Source organism: Xyrauchen texanus, chromosome 17 (assembly GCF_025860055.1).
Source record: "Xyrauchen texanus isolate HMW12.3.18 chromosome 17, RBS_HiC_50CHRs, whole genome shotgun sequence".
Taxonomy (NCBI): domain Eukaryota; kingdom Metazoa; phylum Chordata; class Actinopteri; order Cypriniformes; family Catostomidae; genus Xyrauchen; species Xyrauchen texanus.
In genome coordinates this window covers 26,523,472-26,544,308 of record NC_068292.1, presented here as the reverse complement: position 1 = coordinate 26,544,308, position 20,837 = coordinate 26,523,472, and the positions used below count along the sequence as shown (strand labels likewise).

At 41.5% G+C, this 20,837-nt stretch overlaps 1 protein-coding gene across 2 annotated transcripts in view; it reads right to left on the bottom strand.

Annotated features, from left to right (window-relative positions):
• The window catches only part of LOC127658103 (inversin-like), a 48,360-nt gene that overhangs the window by 24,807 nt on the left and 2,716 nt on the right, over positions 1 to 20,837 (bottom strand). The window contains exons 3-5 of one of the 2 annotated variants that reach the window (XM_052147203.1): positions 5,766 to 5,850; positions 5,333 to 5,499; positions 3,293 to 3,466 (exon numbers count right to left, since the gene is read on the bottom strand). In XM_052147203.1, the coding sequence (XP_052003163.1) occupies positions 3,293 to 3,466; positions 5,333 to 5,499; positions 5,766 to 5,850 (426 nt within the window). The remainder of the gene's footprint in view (positions 1 to 3,292; positions 3,467 to 5,332; positions 5,500 to 5,765; positions 5,851 to 20,837) is intronic. The other variant, XM_052147204.1, reaches the window with a different exon arrangement.

The following is a 20,837-nucleotide window of genomic DNA, read 5'->3' as shown; positions in this document are numbered from 1 at the left end:
GACAATGGACAACAGATAATTGGAAAAGAGTGTTATGGATCTTAACCCCATTCAGCTTTTGTGGGATCAGTTAGACTGTAAGGTGTGTGAGAAATGACAAGACAGCCACATTATGGCAAGTGCTACAGGAAGTTTGGGGTGAAATGTCACCTGAGTATCTGGACAAACTGACAGCAAGAATGCCAAGGATCTGCAAAGCTGTCATTGCTGCACGTGGAGGATTTTTTGAAGAGAACTCTCTGAAGAAGTATTAAGAAGTTCTGAATGTATTTTTTTTAAATTGTAATAGTAATTTTTCACGTTATTAATATCCTGACTATACATTGTGATCAGTTGAATGCCACTTTGGTGAATAAAAGTACCAATTTCTTTCCATAAGAGCAAAATCTATACATTATTCCCAATGTTTTGATGCCAGTGTAAATAAATAAATAAGTACATAAATAAATACACGTCCCTCTCGCTTCATGATCACTCAAACCTACCTAGCCACAAACAGCCAATGTGGAGAGTGAGTAATAAAAGACACACTAGAAGACACTTTTATTTTTCTTTCTTTTTGTCCACTATTTTTTTTTTGCATCTGGCCACAAAACAACCCTCGTCACGAGAAATCATGATTCAGTTTATCAAATTATTACAAAACCAACAGACAGATAAGGGCCTGCAAACAAAACCCCCTTATATGACTCAATGGGAGCACTGATACAACCACAGTGCGCACGCACACACACACACACACAGACACACACACAATAATGATTTAAAACAGAAGCCTTAATAACCATGGTAGCTTTGAGCAGTTTGTCTGTGGAATGAGATTTTAAATGACTGCGTATCTAAAGAGTCTCTGTATGTGCGTAGATCATCGGAAAGTAAACTGGGTTGAATGTTTACAGTAATTGGAGCCAAAGTGAATAAAGCTGCATGTGGTCTGGTAATCTAGAGCAGTTGATAGCAGTGTTTCCCAGGAAAGCACAGGACCTACATATGCGCCTCTCTAACTTCTTATGCTCTGTAGTGACTGCCACATGTTTTCCTACCAAGTTTTCTTCTAAAAGTTTGTTTATACTACTAATCCTAGCACCATGTCCTAACCAGACTAAAAAAAAGGTATCTGTTCCCACACTAGCCATGACTGCAACAAACAAGACATGTTGTTGAACGCTTGGTTCCTATTCAAGGTTTAATTCTATTTAAGCCCTACCCAATGTGAATTGTAATTGGTCCAAAATCCTCCTCATAACTGTAAATTTAACACCAGATATGTTCTGATTGACTGGGATTGTGCCGCGTCGAGCAGCAGTTTAGTGTTCAGTGTGGACAGACAAATTTCTTGTTGCTGGAATCTTATTGCAGTGCATCTGGTTCGGACATGGTGTAAAGGGCAGGGCACTATAACTAAAGGGCTCCAGTTACCGGTATTATAGCTCGTACATGAATCTAGCATTAATACAATAAAGTGCTATAGCAATACAAACAATCACTGAAGAGAGTTTTTCCATGCAATGAAAGTAAACTGGGACTGAGACTAACATTCACCCTAACATCTCCTTTTGTGTTACACAGAAGAAACAATGTCAGACAGGTTTGGAACAAAACGAGGGTGAGTAAATGATGACAGAATTTTCATTTTTGGGTGAACTATCACTTCATGTGGTTTTGTTGTAATCTTGGGTTGGTTTGCATTCTCTTGGTGAAATGTAGAAGTCGTCTGTGGCATGCAACGAGTGTGCAATTGTCCCTTCACACACACACACACACACACACACACACACACACACACACACACACACACATATATAAGGTTAAGTCGATGAGAACTTGAGCCTCATAGGCACCTGGCAAACTCTCGCAACAGCTTTGAGAAAATATATTTTATTAGACAATTTAAACAGAACTCATATCCTCCACAGAAACATCAGAGGGTGTAGAGCCCCCCTGCTGCTTTATGGCACATATACAACCAAAAACACACACACACACACACAAAACACAACCTAATGTTAACCCCTGATCCCCACCCATGCCATCTGTAGAGGAGACAGTTCCAAAACCTAGTGAGCTGCCTCAATGCCAACTGCCTACATAGCCAGCATCCTAACCATCTTGAAACCTCATGAGTGACTGATTTAAAGTGGTCTACAAAGGCAGCATCTCTGTGCGCCACCACAAAAATAGCACTCAGCATATTTGGAGACTAGCAATTTATTTCAACAGATGAAACACTCTATTTCAACTACACAATATTCTTAGAAGCATAAAAATACATAGCACACACAAATATTGGGAAAATAATGTTTAATTGCAAAATAATACATAATTAATTTTAATAAAAAGTATTGTTCACCCAAAAATGAACATTCTCTCATCATTTACTCACCATCATGCCTTTCCAGAAGTGCATGACTCTCTTTCTTCTGCAGAACACAAATTGTGATTTTTAGAAGAATATTTCAACTCAGTAGGTCTATACAATGCAAGTGAATGGGTGCCAAATATTTGACATTCCAAAAAGCACATCGTAAAAGTAACCCATACAACGCCAGTGTTTTAATTCATATCTTCAGAAGTGATATAATAGGTGTGGAAGAGAAACAGAGCAATATTTAAGTCCTTTTTTGCTAAAAAATTAAATTCTTCCTGCCCAGTATGCATGAAGAATGTGTATTACCAAAAACACAAGAAGAAGAAGAATGTGAAAGATAAAGTGGAGACTGTCTGAGAAGGGAGGAGAATTTATAGTAAAAAATGATATAAATATTGAGCGGTTTCTCACCCACACCTATCATATCACCTCTGAAGACATGGATTTAATCACTGGAGATTTATGGATTAGCTTTAAGCTGACTTGTGTGATTTTTGGAGCACCCATTCACTTTCATGGATCAAAAGAGCTGAAATATTCTTCTAAAAATCTTCATTTGAGTTCAGTAGATAAAAATCATACACATCTGGGATGGCATGGTGAGTAAATGATGAGAGAATGTTCATTTTTGGGTGAACTATACCTTTAAATATACTTATAGAAACCTTTTAGAATTCATATTTATCGCTTCATTTTTTTCACTGAGCTCGTATTAGGGGATAGGCTTCTCCATGAAGGATACATGAGATGCTGCCCTAGAATTTGGCTAAAACAAGGTATCTTAGATGGTAGCATAATTAAATAGCCTACATTTTCACAGCATACACATCGGGAGCATGCCTAGGATGCCTTAATATGTTTGGAGAGCAACTGTTTGTGTGTAAGCATATGTAGTGTATGTATCTGCATCTGCTTGTTTTGTACCTTATTCCTGTCCTGTGTGTCAACCTCACCAGGTGCCATGTGCTTGAGGAGCAGAGACAGAGGTTTGGAGCTGGAGTGACGGGTTGCCAGGTGCAGTGGTGTCATTTCCTCCAGATCCTTCAATCGCCAATCGGCATGGCGCGACAGTAAGAGTTTCATGAATCGCACGTTACCCTGAAAAGCACATGCAGTCACACAGGAATTCACACAATATTTTCGTTTTTATGCACTGTATCCTCCACTAAATTACCCAAGCATGGATAACATGTATTCTAAACTTTTATATTACTGTTATCAATCAATCAACTATAATTTCAGTTGTGGCCTAGTGGTTATTGCATGTGCACTCATGCAGGCGATTCGAGTTTGAGTCTGACTTGCATACATTTCCTGAGCCTGTTCCTCCCTTTGGTCTGAGGAGACCAAGATTTATATAGTGAATAAGGGCTTACATTTTTGTATGTTTCCCACCAAAACCATTCATATCGCCTCAGAAGACATGGATTAAACCACTCAAATTGTATGGAAGTTTTGGACCCCATTGACTTTCATTGTATAGGACAAAAACACATCATACATCCTTCAAATTATATTTGTGTTCTTCAGAAGAAAGAAAGTCATACAGGGTTGGAAAAACATGAGGGTGAGTAAAAGAGCACATGATTTTCATTTTGGGTGAATGATCACTTCAAATGAACTGCAAAAAAGCTCAAAGGTGATTAAAAATGATAACCAGTCACAGCACCTAAAATATAACATTTCAATTATAACTAAAATATTGATGTTGCTAAAAGAAAATCTCATGTACATGTTATTTGTCCAATATTGCTAAGTGTCATCCAATGGTGTATTTATTGGTCCACAGTTTGAGGTAGAGGCAGCTGTTTATCCATCTATGTGTCTAAATGTGTCTGAGTGTGAATGGCCCTCCCCTCTCATCAAGTATCCTCCCTGGTCTACTTTGCTCCTGTGTAAAACATTCTGGGGAGAGCCCTTCTGTGTGTGAGAGTGTGTGTGAGCGTGCATGTGTGTGTGTGTGTCAGGGTTCTCAGTCTCTATTCCCAGCCCAATTAGAGTGTTAATCCCTGAGCTATAGCTCTTATTGATCTAGATGTCAGCGTGTTAACCATCAATCCCTTCCCTCCCCATTTTCCTCTCCTCATCCTCTTTTGCCTTCCTCTCCACTCTCCTCCTCTTCTCTCCTATTCGTTCTTCACCACTCTCCTCTCACTTCCTCTTCTTTATTCAGTTTATTAAGCCAAAACAACATAACACATAAACAAGCACTCTCATATTCAAATCCAGCTGTCAAGATCTGACAAGATCACAAACACTAGAGGGCAGTAAACACTAACAACCTAGGTCGGATATTAACCAGGGCTCAGGGTAATAATTCCACCAAAATATTTAATAAAAGTAGATATTTAAAATGCGGGGACTGCAAATGCCCCCATAGTAAGGTTTTTTTTTTTTAAGATTTTTTTCTATCATTTGATGTATTTCATTATGCTAAGACTATCTAGTGATGGGTTTAGTGCCTCTGCAGACTGTGTAGTGTCCTGTAGTTGTCAGATATCTGTATTCAGTGTCTCAAAGGTGACTGTTCTTGAATGTGTAGCTAATATGAATCAGTCCTGAAAACGCTAAATGTGAAGCAAACACTCCCAACAATTCCAAAACTTAAAACAGAGATTACATCAAAATTTACAGTGACAGTAACCAGGAGGAGAGATGCATTATCTAACAAAGAGCCTGGCCAATTGTTTAAATTGTCATATAACATAGCATGTATTGTGTTATCATATCTTACACATTATTTACAGCTACGTTTATATTTGATGTTAATTTTATTTTAGAATTAACATCATAATTGTTCAGATCAATCATTTCTTTCAGTTAATTGAAATTCAAATGAAGTTTTTGAAATCACACAATTTGTTTTTATATGGTTACAAATAACCTCTCAAAGATACAAAAAAATTGTCCCTTTATTATCATAAACAGGATCGGTTCAGAGATAGGTGTGTGTGCATATGTCACCTTTTGTGCTGCAAGGTGCAGTGCGGTTCTCTGACTGTGATCAGTTTTATTGACAGCTGCACCAGCTTTAAGCAAAACCTCTGCACAGTCCAAGCGGTCAGCCAGTACACAGTACATCAGAGGAGTCCTCCCAAACTGATCCACACTGTCCCGTAGACGTGGCTCTGCTACATACACACAAAAGTGTCAACCCTAACCTATTGTTAGAATGCATTCTAATAACATGAAGAGCACGGCAAACAAATTACAAATATTCAGGATTGAGTCTTAAGTCTTGTATCATCTTAAATGTATGCCAGCATAAAATATACAGGTTTACTGGTAATTATACAAAAATATTTGACTGCACAATGGCACTCATCACAATACCAATCAGAATCAAGTATCCTAGAGAACTGTGTAATTAAGTTGCATTAATATATGGGCATTATACCTGTGATCAGTCTTTGTAAGGTGTTCTTGTCTCCATTCACAGCAGCCGCATGCACCTGAGATGGATTCTGGGGGAGCGGCATTGCCTGGTGCAAACACAAATCAGAGATCATACAATACTCTTACTTCCCTAAAATTAAAGACCATCTAAAATGGTTAAAGGAATGTTCCAGCTTCAATACAAGTTAAGCTCAATAAACAGCATTTGTGGCATAATATTAATTAAAACAAAAATTAATTTTGACTTGCCCCACCTTTTCTCTAAAACAAGCAGAAATCTGTTACAGTGAGGCGCTTTCAATGGAAGTGAATTTTTAAATGTTAAAATACTCACTGTTTCAAAAGTATAGCAACAAGACATAAACAATATTTTATTTGTATTTATTTTTATCTATTTATTTTAGTGTGATAAAATCACTTACTAATCTACTAATCCAAGCGATCATTCAAGTTGCATGTTCTAACTTAAAAAAACACTTGTTTAAAAAAAACATTATAAAGTAGATCCAATTATATGGATACAGTATTCAATTATTTTAGTAAAAACACCACTAAAATTCATTAAGATGTAATTTTTATATTACAAATGTTGTAGCATACATTTAACATGTAACTTACATTTGTATTTTTATTTTTAATAATTGAATACTGTATAGGTATAATTCCACATCCTGGTAAAATCTCAACTAGAGTAAGTCAGCATATCTAATAGCAGCCTTCTACAACATTTACAATATGAAAATAATTTCTTGGTAAAATTTCAGCAATTGTTTTTTTTTTTCAAAAATAATTGAACACTGTACTCATAATTGGATGTGCTGGCTTCAAATGTAGAAAGTGAGCCATCACACCGGCAGTCTTCTACAACATTTAGAATGAGAAAATGCTTTTTTATTAGCAGTAATTGTTATGTTAGAATATGCAAGTCAAGTGAATGAATGCTTGGAAACCAGCGTTTTTGCTCAGTTTGTGGAATTTTTAGATGGTCCCTTACACACCTTAAATGAACATTGTACCTAAAAAAAAACCTCATCTTTTCCTGTCTGCTGTTTTTCTCTCTGTGTTATAAAGTGTCCCATCACTGTTTTACTGATTTTCAGTAATTGAGAATTTGGAATATTTTTTGAAATAATTGCGCAAGTGGGCAGAGAGCCAGTCCTGAGGAACGGACTAGGTATTCTCCACACAGCCAATCAGGTAATAAGCTATGGACCCTACACTTTCTGTTTCGACTGAATTGCTGTTTTGTTTCTGTCTTGTTGTTTTGTTTCTGGATTTTGTGTTGAGTTTTCTGATTTGCTCTTATCGGATTTGCCATTGTTTTTTATGTTGTTGTGGTTCTGAATTGATATTTTGTCTTTGGATTTGCCATTGTGTTTTTAGATTTGTTGTTTAGTTTAGCAATTCACCACCATAGAATGTGCCTATGGCCTATGCCTTTATTTTGTTAATGTTTAGGATTATCATAGCTAATAGATATAGACTAAAAGCCAAAAACCTTTGATTTCATGGGGCTTTTAATGGGGCCAGGCATTATTAAGATTATAAACTAAAAATAAATGCTGAGCTTCGAATGGGGACTGAACTAACCATTACATCCACTCACAGTGGTTCAGATGGAATGCTGGGTAATCCTCAGACAGGAAGTAGCAAGCAGGGGGCAAATCCCCACTGAGATACACCCTGCCCAACTCATCTCTTATTCATGCTCATCAATATTGCAAGAGCTTAAAAAAATCAATTACACATACAGATACATACTAAATGTGTGCAATCTGTTAAGATGGCTATTTATTACTGAATAATTGAGGATAGCAGCAATATACAATACTACCATCTTTTCAATGAGTATCATTCCCATTCATACATCTCCTTTTTCTTTGCCATTCTTTCACTTTTTCTTTCTCTCTCGCTACACACACACACACACACACACACACACACACACACACACACACACACACACACAACCAATTAGCCACTCTGTTCTCACGCACCTCATTAGAGGGTAATTGGGGTTAGACTCACAAAACTACTAAGAGTTCAAACTAGTTCAGTAGCATGTGTTTGTGTGTGTATGTTCTGATTAAAGCATTTAACTGCGCTCTGATACACTGTAATTCAGCTTTATATGACTTTGCGTACTTAAACTAAGGAAATCAGACATCACAGAAACACACAGTCTGTTTTTTTGGAATCTCGTTGTGGAAAAAAGACAGCAGGGGGATGCATTTGAAGGAGGTGTGCGCATGAGGGAAGAGTCCTATCTGTACGTGTACATCTTATCATGTTTGTATCCAACCACAGGTTAGCGTGTGCTTGTGTGATCGCGTGGGAAGTGATTTTCCGTGAGAGAAGGTTTTTATGAAGGCTTCAATCATATCGACCACAAGCTTTTCTCAATTTCCTCCAGACTTCTACACACATTTACATGTATACACACACACACACACACACACACACATACAATTAATAACACAAATACCTGGCAAACAAATCAAAACTTTTTTTCTAAAATAGTAAGGAAAATCAACTGTTCCCTCTCGAGAGGTCTCTCCTATTGCGTAAGTAGCTTACGCTATGGGAAAACTCCGTTTCTCGAGAAATATTGAAGTCTTTATGTAAAACGCATTGCAGCTGCACAGCAGACAGCAATGAGCGAGGGAGCTCGGTCATTGGCTGTGCTGCGGCAACTTGCTCGAACCAATGACGGGGCGACTCTGAACGCGCGACCAATGGGCGCGCGCTTCGCGCTCGCGCACTCAGAGCCCGCCAAGACGGGCGTGGCTTAGGGCTATATATTAGGCGCCCCGTCATGAGAGTTCTTTAGATTTAATCTCCTTCAGCAAAGACCTTCTCTTCGCTGGATCCTCCGGATTGTTGGAGTCTTTCGCCCGCCGTCGAAAAGCCTACAGCAGGACCGCTAAGAGGACGCCGGCGCCTTCAGCCGCCTTCGAAGCCTTCTGCTACGCCATCCAGCGTGCATCGCTATATCCTTTTACTGCAAGCGCTCGCCTCTGCGACGTAAGGCGGCTGGAAATGTCTGTACAGCAGTCAATGGGCCAGTCACAGAACTCGCTCACCTGCAATCAAACGCCGTTTTAACGGCGACACACAGAAATCACGAAAAGAGTCATTTTCTACCTGTGTCACTAAGGGTTCACATGTCCACACTAAAGTGCGCATTCCCACATATCAATACTGTCCAAACAGTGCCAAATACTTCCCCAGATCAAGCTGGACGTCCCATAAATGTAGATTGTGTGCCTATTGTCATGTATGCACCACTACACACAAGCACTGTTCCCACAGTCATAAACACTTCCCCAGTAAAAGCGGGAAATACTATAAATGTAGCGCGCGTGCCTGCTGTCCTGCATGCACCCCTACACACAAACACTGTATGCATAGCCAAAAAACCCCCGCCGCGAGCGGAAGCCTTTATGAAAGTGGTGCGCATGCCTACTACAGTATATGCACCCCCACCCATAAGCGCTGCCCATACAGTTTCAAACAGCTCTCTGTCTCATGCCGCAAGCATCACAGATGCGATGCACGAGCCAAGAGACTCCCCGCTAAGAGCGGGAAGCTTAATGAATGTGGCGCACGTGCCTATTACGATGTATGCACCCCCACCCGAAAACTCTGTCCATACAGTTTCAAGCATTTCTCCGACTCATGCTGCAAACATTTCGGAGATAGCACGCGTGCCTGTACTCTCACACGCACCCCTGCACTCGGCACTCAACACGGCTGCTCAGCGCGCACCTGCGCCTCTGAGAGCTGTAAACTCAGTGTTAGCACAAGGCAATTTGCCGGTGGGGCCCATACGTCACTGCGACACGCCCCCAGCCGGCATTCAGCCCATATCTGTGTGAGCAAAAGCCTGGGAAAAAAATCCCCGACATGCCGAAATGGGTTTTGAACATAATAAAACACGGTTACTCACTTCAATTCGCTCGCAGACCACCCCGCTTTTCAGCGGTGGTCGAGACGAAAGTGAGGAAAGATGTGTCGCATGTTCTACGCACCGAGGTGCCCAAACTGATAGAGAAGAGCGCTATAGAAACTGTTCCTCCCTCTATGAGCGAGGCGGGTTTTTACAGCCGCTATTTTCTCGTCCCGAAAAAGGACGGTGGCCTCCACCCCATCCTAGATCTCAGACATCTGAACAAAGCTTTAATGATTTGCTCGTTCAGAATGTTAACAACCAAACATATCCTCGCGCAAGTTCGCCTCGGGGATTGGTTTCTATCAGTGGATTTGAAAGACGCTTACTTTCACATTCCGATAGCGCCTCATCATAGGCCTTTTCTGAGATTCGCTTTCGAGGGACAGTCATACCAGTACACAGTACTACCATTCTGCCTATCATTGGCCCCCCGTACATTCACGAAATGTATGGACGCGGCACTTTCCCCCCTGAGACAGCGGGGAGTGCGAATACTGAATTACCTCGACGATTGGCTAATCATAGCACAATCAGAGGGTCAGTTAACAACGCACAGATCTTGGATTATCAGCCAACTAGAATGCCTGGGTCTGAGAATCAATTTTGCAAAGAGCGTGCTATCCCCCAGCCAGAATATCTCTTTTCTGGGAATAGTGCTAGACTCAGTGCAGATGACAGCGCGCCTCTCATCAGAGCGCCTTGCAACATCATTCAGAACGGGCGCACGTGCCCCCGTCAAACGATTTCAAAGAATGCTCGGTCTCATGGCCTCGGCATCAGCTGTACTCCAGTTAGGATTGTTGCACATGCGTCCTCTCCAGCGCTGGCTCAAGAGCCGTGTCCCCACTCACGCGTGGAGCTCGGGCCACTTTTTGATCAGAGCGAATCACGGCTGTATAAAAGCCCTGACGCCCTGGAAAGCCGTCAACTGGTATCAAACTGGCGTGAGTCTGGGCGTGAATACGCGGAGAAAAATGATCACGACAGATGCCTCCAAAATAGGATGAGGTTTTGGTCAAACCCGGAAAAGCGCCTAAATATAAACTGTCTGGAAATGAAAGCGGTCGCCTTGGCTCTCAGAGCCCTGCTTCCGTACCTGAAAAACGAACACGTCCTGGTCCGAACGGACAACATGACGGTAGTTTCGTATATAAATCGCCAAGGTGGACTCAGGTCGAGCTCCCTGCACTCTATGGCCAGGGAGCTCATCTTATGGTCACAGCACCACCTGCGCTCGCTGAGAGCAGCGCATGTGCCAGGCGCCCTGAACCAGGGAGCGGACATGCTGTCCAGAGACAAGGTTCTCCCAGGAGAATGGTCTCTCCACCCCCTGACGGTTCAGTGGTTATGGCAAACCTTTGGTGAGGCAGAGGTCGACCTCTTCGCCTCCAGGGAAAATGCGCACTGCCCCCTTTTCTTCTCAAAGAGCACGGACGCGCTCGCCCAAATCTGGCCGAGCCGCCCCTTGTATGCTTTTCCCCCGATCGCGATGCTACCTCAGGTCATCAGTCGGATCAGGGAAGTGAAATGTGCAGTGCTCCTGGTAGCCCCACTCTGGAAAAACCAGACGTGGTTTCCAGAACTGATGCAGATGATGCAATCTGCCCCATGGCCGATTCCGTTGAGGCTAGACCTCCTCAGGCAAGCCAACGGGATGATTCTTCATCCCCACCCCGATCTGTGGGCCCTCCATGCATGGCCCCTCAACGGGTTCCCGAGAACCTCCCCAGTGGAGTTTTGAGAACCATCACTGAGGCGCGAGCGCCCTCTACGAGGCGCTTATATGCCCAAAAGTGGAAAGTGTTCAGTGACTGGTGTGATACCAAGAGCTTGAACCCCAAATCGTGCGAGATACCAAGTGTACTCGCCTTCTTGCAAGAGCTGCTGGAGGCTGGCCGCACACCCTCCACGCTCAAAGTCTATGTGGCTGCCATAGCGACGTCACACAATCCTGACAAGGGACACTCATTAGGGAAAAACGACCTAATCATTCGTTTCCTAAGAGGCGCTAGGAGGATGAACCCTCCTCGCCCCCCCTCGGTGCCGATCTGGGACCTGGCCACGGTCCTGGACGCACTCAAGAGTGCCCCGTTCGAACCTCTCCGAACCGTGCACCTTAAACAGCTCTCGCTCAAAACTGCGCTCTTGCTGGCGCTCGCCTCAGTCAAGAGAGTGGGCGACCTGCACGCGCTGTCATCAAGCGCTGCTTGCCTGGAATTTGGACCTAACGACTGCAGAGTTGTCCTTAGGCCAAAGCACGGGTATATTCCTAAAGTGCTCTCTACACCCTTCAGAGTACAGGTTATATCTCTGGCAGCGCTATCGTCTCCAGCAGACGAAAGTGACGCTAATTTACTCTGCCCGGTCAGGGCGCTCAGAGTATATTTGGAACGTTCTGCCCCATTCAGACAGACGGAACAATTATTTGTATGCTTTGGCGGCCGCACTAAAGGTCTCGCAGTTTCAAAGCAAAGAATATCGTGCTGGATAGTGGATGCTATAGCGCTGGCTTATGAAGCCAAGGGCCTTCAATGCCCCTTAGGCGTCAGAGCTCACTCTACGAGGAGCAAGGCCTCCTCGTGGGCGTGGTCGAGTGGGATACCCATTGAAGATATTTGTGCGGCGGCAGGATGGGCCTCGCCTTCGACATTTATCAGGTTTTATTACCTACAGGTCCCCTCATTGCATTCCAACATTCTATCAGCCTGACTATAGAATGGACTAGGGTATGTATATGCTGAGCATTATCTCCTCCCTTATAAGGTCCGTCTCTGACTGACTTAGAGGATTTTTCATGCATATCAGTACATAGAAAAATCAGTACATAAGATATGTGCTTGTGGTTTTACAACGAGCCCCACCATGGACCACCTTGGGGCAAAGGCGCTCTGTATTACTCCATTATATAGCTTGCCGTTGGCCGGCTTGTTGAATAATCACTTTGCTTTAAGGCTCAGGCATCTGCCTCTGGCTTTATAGAGCCAAGTCAGCACGCACGGCGTTTTGCATGGTGTTCCCATAGCCTAAGCTACTTACGCAATAGGAGAGACCTCTCGAGAGGGAACGACTCGGTTACTAACGTAACCTCGGTTCCCTGAGAGGAGGGAACGAGTATTGCGTAAGCTGCCGTGCTTGTGCTTGGTCAGTTCGCTTCAGTCGATTGAACCTAAAGAACTCTCATGACGGGGCACCTAATATATAGCCCTAAGCCACGCCCGTCTTGGCGGGCTCTGAGCGCGTGCCCATTGGTCGCGCGTTCAGAGTCGCCCCGTCATTGGTTCAAGCAAGTTGCCGCAGCACAGCCAATGACCGAGCTGCCTCGCTCATTGCTGTCTGCTGTGCAGCTGCAATGCGTTTTACATAAAGACTTCAATATTTCTCGAGAAACTGAGTTTTCCCATAGCGTAAGCTACTTACGCAATACTCGTTCCCTCCTCTCAGGGAACCGAGGTTACGTTAGTAACCGATAATCATATGCACTAGTGTAAGGCATGATCATTTTGACCAATATAACTAATTCTGTAATTAATTCTATAATTCTGTAGACTACTAAAGCTTACAATTTGTGTGTTAAATTTGCTAACTCAATTAAATCGCAATTAAGCATATAACAATTCCAAAACATGCAGCAAATGTTAAATCTTACAAAGATGCATAATAAACAACATTGTATATTACTAATAAACAATATCAATATGTTTTGTGAATTGCACAACTCAAAACAAAACTTATGCAGACACGAAAAGTTACTTAAAATTCTATAATAAAATTTGTAACAAAATAATGTTTGAGTTGCAGAGCTTTAACTAAAAACTGTTTGGTAGACTAATATAATATAATTTGTTATATAAAATTACATTTGAGCTAAATAATTCAAAACAAAACTGTTATGTAGACACTTAAAGCATAACATTATTCTAATAAAATTAGTCACGTAAAATTCCATTTGAGTTACAGAACTCAAAATAATAGGCACACACACAAAAATTATTATAACCTCTGATTAGACTTATACCTTTTCCACTATAACTCTGAAACACATTAAGCATTCATGCAATCTGTACAAGAGGGAGAACACTTTATCTTAAGTGTGTGTGTGTTCAGGCTTCACTATATTTGTGAGTGCCAAATGTTTGAAAATGTCCTCGCTGATATATTAAAACTTGTTGAAAACTCACTAGTTACGAAATTTTAGGAGGTCTTCACATGTAAAAAAGGCTCATAAATCGGCCAAATCCTGTTTAGCTTTAAATCTACTGATGTGCACAGGTTTCTGTGATGGTTAGGGAATAGAAAATATAATCAGCCTGCTATGAAATCAATGGAAGTCTATGAGATGTCCTCACATATATAGTGAAATAAACCTGTGTGTGTGTGTGTGTGTGTGTGTGTGTGGGCAAGCATCCAGCCTGTCTAGCCCAGCCAAATGACTCCCCACCAGCATCTTACTGAACAACCAGCTGAGTCAGGATTTAGTAGAAATAGAGAGACAGAGAAGAGGGGAAGACAGAATAATGAAGAACAAACCACAGGGTCAGAAGTTGAGCTGTGTGCACATTTGTCTATAAAGCAGTGCCTACCTGGCATTGCAATAGCAGATCTCTGTGATTCACATTAGTCTCTACCTTTCCAAAAAACAGTGCTTTACTTTAAATCTGCTCTAAGTATCTAGCTGAGAGACACTGGTCCTTTCATCTAATGCCTAGAAGGCAAATCTTCATTACCTTTTTCAATGAGAAGGGGCTACGTGCTGTGGATGCATGCAATCATCCCTGAGGATGCCATCCATAGTGTCTTGAGTGACATGATCACCTTGTGCCTCATTAGCTGTGGTTTTCCATAATTCCGAGTGACAAATGAGCCCCTCCAGTGAAGGAGGTGTGGCTTCCAATCGGCAAAGTAATGAAATTATGTAGCACCAGAGGTATCAGTCACAACAAATGAACAACAGAAGTGCAATTAAACAGCTAAACACAACACGGTCTAGCATATGTATTATAGTTTACACAACAAACAATCAATGGGCAATAGGCAAGGGTTGAGTTATTTTGATGAGATATGCAGGTAGGCCAAAAATCTGGTCTGTGGTTCCCTATCTGTCACTCACTCGACTTTGTGTCGATGAGTTGACACTAGGGGTCGCATCTTGGGAGCCCAGACATCTCTGATCTTGAGAAAAGGCCAATGAAAATTGCAGTGTGGAATTTGCATGCCACTCCCCCGGACATACGGGTATAAAAGGAGTGACGCTGCATGTTTACATCAGATATCTTTTTCAAGATGCCTTTTCATTTCTTTATTTCCTGGTTGCAGTCGATGTCTCTCCCCGTCTGATGGACATGAATGCGGAGTCAGCGTTCATGGATGGTTCATGTCCTCACTGCGAGGACATGACCATGGCTATGTTGCGGTCGCGGCTCGCGACATAAGAGCGGAAGCCACCCCAGCGGCTCCCCGACTCGGTCTTCTACCTACGGGTATGAGGCGGGGTAGGTTATCACTGGGGGCTATATGGGGACCTCAGTGGGAGCCTCTCTGCCGGGTATTCCCCCACGGACCTCCCATTCCCCGTCACGCTCGTATGCTCCAACTAAGCTCTGGAGCGAGGTTGCCGGTTCGTTGTTCAGGGCTCCTGACGACGATGAGCTGTCGATCGCGGCATCGGAGAGAGGGTTCGTCATGTCTGACGCTGAGGACTTGGGTGGACTCCCACCCTCGGGTGCGGCAGCTCAGTCGCAGGCCGATGTGGAGCTGACGGCCATGCTTGCCCAGGCAGCTGCGAGTGTCGGGCTGGAGTGGAATCCTCCGCACCCCCCGAACCCTCGCGGGTCGACGATTGGTTCCTGGGGCCAGAGCGCCGCTCACGGCCACGCTCCGCCACTTTCCTTTCTTCCCAGAGGTGCATGATGAGCTCACACACTCATGGCAGGCACCTTTCACTGCGCGTACGCGGTCCGTGAGCTCCTCCGCTCTAACTACCCTAGATGGCGGGGTGGCAAGGGGCTAATCGCCGATTCCCCAAGTGGACCAAGCGGTTGCGGTGCACTTGCCTACAGGCTCCCGTCCAGGGCTTGTAGGCTGATGTCATCTCTGACGGCTAAGGCCTACAGCGCCGCTGGACATGCCGCCTCCGCCTTGCATGCCATGGCCTCACGGCCGGCCGTCAAGAACCCCAAGAAGGCTTCAAAGCACCCCTGAGACGGGCAGCCCCAGGACTCAGGAAACTGCACTATGGGAGCTGGTAAGCAGACCACTCCCTTCCCCTGTCGGAGGGTCAGGTGGAGAATCCTGGTTTCTTTGCAATTTTTGTTCTGCGACGGCTTGCTGCGCTGGCTACAAGGCACACAGAGGTCTGCCCGTCTCGCACAGCCAGTCTGCGTAACTCGGTTCAGCTTGTGGCGTTTTCCATTGGGACAGCTAGTGTCAACTCATCGACACAACGTTGAGTGAGTGACAGATAGGGAACGTCTCGGTTACTGATGTAACATCCGTTCCCTGATGATCCCTGCCACAACACTGAAACAACCGCTGAAATGGCTCAGTTCGATACCTGATGTGCACTTGCAGCATCACTCCTTTTATACCGTATGTCCGGGGAAGTGGCATGCAAATTCCACACGCCAATTTTCATTGGCCTTTTCTCAAGATCAGAGATGTCTGGGCTCCCAAGAAGCGACCCCTAGTGTCAACTCATCGAAACAATGTCTTGTTCCTACCTTTAGGGAACGAGGTTACATCAGTAACGAGACGTTATAACTTCTTCAAATGGTTTTATGTTGAACATGTTAATTCAATATATGCAATTTACAGTATTTGTGCACTTATAGAGTTTGGTTAGTTGACGCATGACATGTCCATAACTTTCTTTTTAAATCAATCTCTGCATTATAGCTTAAATCTGATAGGAATGCAAAGGTTCTCCTTTTTATACCATTTTAAGGCCATTTCCCATGAAAGAAGTAAATCGTAAACAAGATCTCTAAAAAGTAGATCGAGAAAAAAAAAAAAAAAGATTTCTCTAAAAGCTGCAGCATCGAGGACGAGTTTGTTGTTGATTTGCTCCACGATTAATAAAACATTGGAGACACGTTCACAAGCTATTTCAGTTCACCTGCTAGACAAGTTGACTGGCAGTATTATCAAGTATACACAGAGTTTGGGGTTATTAGTAAGAATAAAGTGAAAAGTACAAATAATCCATGTAGTCTCTCAATTAACATTGTATAAAAGAATTTGAAAAATGCAGTTTAAAATTGTTTTAGATGTATGTCACACCATTGTAGGACATGTACATTTCTAATATATGCCCAAGGACACTTGTTGCCTAAACTGTTGCGTAGATGTCATCAACATAGAGAATTGTACACTTCTGTAAGCACACGTTTTCACATAATGCATAATAATAAACACATTGGACTTTCTATTCAATATTACCTCCAAAACATACAACAGATTTTTTTTACATTGGCCTTTGACATCCTATCATAAACAGATCATCTTGTCAAATAACATACTGTTATAAACAGATTATCTGATTTGTTCATTACAGGGTCCAAATTTAAGGGGAGCTGGGAGCAAAATCTTGCCCTGTAATGAATACTTCCGTTTTCAATAGTAACATCTGATATATTTCTTAATGTTCTATTATAGTCCTAATTATACATATTATCACATAGTTTGTGTTGATTGACATTTAAGGGTAAGAGTTAACAAATTCTCAATCTTGAGAATTTGTATTAATTTATTTATTAAATGTATTAAATAAAGTTCTTGACACAAAATTATGACAAAAAATTGCACTCGTAAAGTAAAAAAATGCAACTTATTCAAACAAAAAAAATACAATACATGACTTTCAGACAAAATCAGGTCAGTTATAATGTATTTTTTAATCAAATAAAATGCAAGGCTCTATTGTTGTATATAAAGTGAGTTGCACCTCCTTCTTAATGTGTGACACTTTGATTTTGGGTTGCACTTCCTCTTTAGTTGGTTTAGTTTAGTTGCTTTTTTTTTTTAACAAATGTCTCTATGACACTGTTTTCCAACAAAAGTGGGTTTTGAATTTATAGCTGTATAATTTTCAGCAATTACTGCAAATAAAAAAAATATAATGCATTATTTGTTATAACTTTGTTTTGTAAATAAAAAGAAGTTGCCCAAAAATTTAAATGCATCATATTTTGTAGTGGTGTCTGAAAATAGTATTGCAGTGATTTGAACCGGGTCTGCTCCTGTGACTGCAAGTCTGAGTCCCAGGAGCACACCTGGGCCAGGTTCCTCTGATAGGGCTCTTGGGGCCGGACTCAGGGTGAGGGGAAGTATTATGGCAGACCCTTTCTGACATCTCTAATGAGGCAGCCTAGAAAGAGACATCTCTTTCTCTCTCCAACCCTCCCTCTTCTCTGTATCCCCATATCTCGTTTTCTCTCTCCACCATCTACCCACATAAACACAATCAAATACACACTCAGCCCCCCAGGCTATTCCCTCTCCTCCCTACAGCGACTAATTGGGCCAAATCTGTGATCTAATTAAATGTCCAATTAGTAGGAGAGGGGCCATTTAGCTGCTGGCTACACCGCTGTGTGCAGGAAATAATGTGATTGAAAAACAAACAGAAAATCAATGACAGAGATAGGGGTAAAAGAGAGGGGGAGAGAGAGAGAGAGATAGAGAGAGAGAGAGAGAGAGAGTGAGATAGATAGAGAGAGAGAGAGAGAGAGAGAGAGAGAGAGAGAGAGAGAGAGAGAGAGAGGAAATTATAAAAGATGAAACAAGATTTGAATCAATTGGGTGTTTATAAGGTTATAAAGCAATAAGCGGCACATACTGGGTTTATCTCAACACAACAAATCATGTAGATGTGTGCGTTTGCATTTTCTCTCCCACAGCTATGGCTTTTTTAACACATCCTAATTACATTATTCTCAAAACACACATGTTAACAGCATTATTCTATTCAAGCTGTCAGTAAGTACTTTATTCTATTAACACCCTCAAAGAACCATAAAAATCAACGCAGCATCAATTATTAACAGCTCACTTAACCCTGGAGACAGCCAAGCCTCCCTCAGAAACATTCACTTACCCTTCACTTTATTAAGTATTCAAATAAAGGGCACATTTGACATGGAGGCCACTGAATAGATTGCCCTCATTCATACTGTACATGATGAGGGTGAAGCACACAAGGGTTAGACAAAGGCCTGTCAGATGCAGTGCCACCATTACTGAAGTCAGTCTCTGTAGTCCATATCACACTTTATCTATTTTCTATATGTATAACATCAGTAAGTATTCTATTCTATTCTGCATTTGTTTAGTTATGAAGGGAAGGTTAATATCAAGCTAAATGCAAAAAAAGACATAGGTAAATATTAATGGTCGATTAATATTTGATTTTGCCAATACAGATAACTTAGCTGGTGGATAAATCTGATAAAATCTAAGTATTTTTCTTACTGTGATATATGCTTGTTTATTATCTTGTTTATTTTGCAGTTTATTGTTCAACCACAATCCCAATAATAATTAGGATCATCAGGAGAAAAATTACATTTGGTGCATAATGCAGGACTTTAAACTATGATCAAGCCCGAAATATCCCGATGGGGTATTTACTCCACGGAGGAATAATAAAAAATAAAAAAACGATCAGTGTGGATTGTCGCAGATAACCGATAAATCAATAACTGATAAAATTTTACAAACAATATATTAGTCAACCTGATTAAATAACAGACTTCCTTAAATATTAAGTCGGGATGCACCAATGTAGAAGTATAGTCTAGGGCATACGTAGGCATTCGCCGTATACCCACCTATATTTCTTTGGATTTTACGTATGTCCACCTGAAATAATTGATGATACGTATGGCCACCAGAAAAACGTGTAGGCTTTTGACCCGGAAATATTTCAATCTGCTAACGTGATGCCGCAGCACTGTTGAGTGAATTGTGTATATAAAAGTGTACAGAGATTCTCTCTAAACATGCACAGAGCTGCGGGAGCGCAACTGATGGCACTGGCAAGACAGATAGTCTGAATAAGCTGATCCACCAATCAGAACATTAATTTCAGACGCAATTGGATATTTGCTAACCAATCATATTTTCAGTTTCAGTAAGAGGCGTGACTTTCCCGCATCTGATGCACAAGCGTCCCTGGAGTAACCATAATTTGCATAGTAAATTTATTTCCCTACTAAATGTAAATATGTATATATATTTAAATTTTACTTTTATTAAACTTTGTGAACTACTGCATGTTATAGCTCCCCTGCTAGTTTTGATGCTTTTTTTTGCCTTCTACTGCTGTCTGTGGTGCCTTTTTCTCATGATAACCAATAATTTCAATTTATACTTCTAAATTGGAAAACAATTACACTATACACAGGAAAGCACATAATAGTACATAAATAAAACAAATAACCATTGATTTATGTAGGCTATATATGGTAATACAAGATAACATGTTAACGTGAACATTACTACACCCATATTACCTACAATGCTTAACAGTTTATTGCGTATTATGAATTAGTTTATTAGAGTAATAATAAAGTATTAAAAATGTCCATAGCAGCCTAATAAAAGGAACATTAATGACAAAATTTAAATACATATTTAACATCAAGTTACCATATCATGGTTCTTAGCTGCGTACACCATACCAGCGAGAAACTTACCCTGATATACATTTTGTAAGTTTATGTGGGACTATAATTGCAAGTCATTTTTTTTTATGAAAAAAACATAAATAAATAATTCTTACACATTTTACATATGTACTGAATATAAATGTGCCCACCTCTTCAGACACTACTACATCACTGCAACAGTGAATCTGATGCAGTTATTTATCGTCCACTTATTGACTAAAACCATTGGCATATTGGTTATTCAAATCGCACAATCCAGAATTAGCAATATCCACAATATGTAGGAGGGTTGGCACTCCTTAGAAAATGTTATATTTTTTTTTTCATTGTCACATTAATGCTTAAAAACTGTCATAAACGGACATGACAGTTGTGAAAGCAGCACTTACCTATACGCTACATGATTAAGGATCCAAAGTGCTTTGACACCAACAGACTTTGACTTCTGAGACATTGG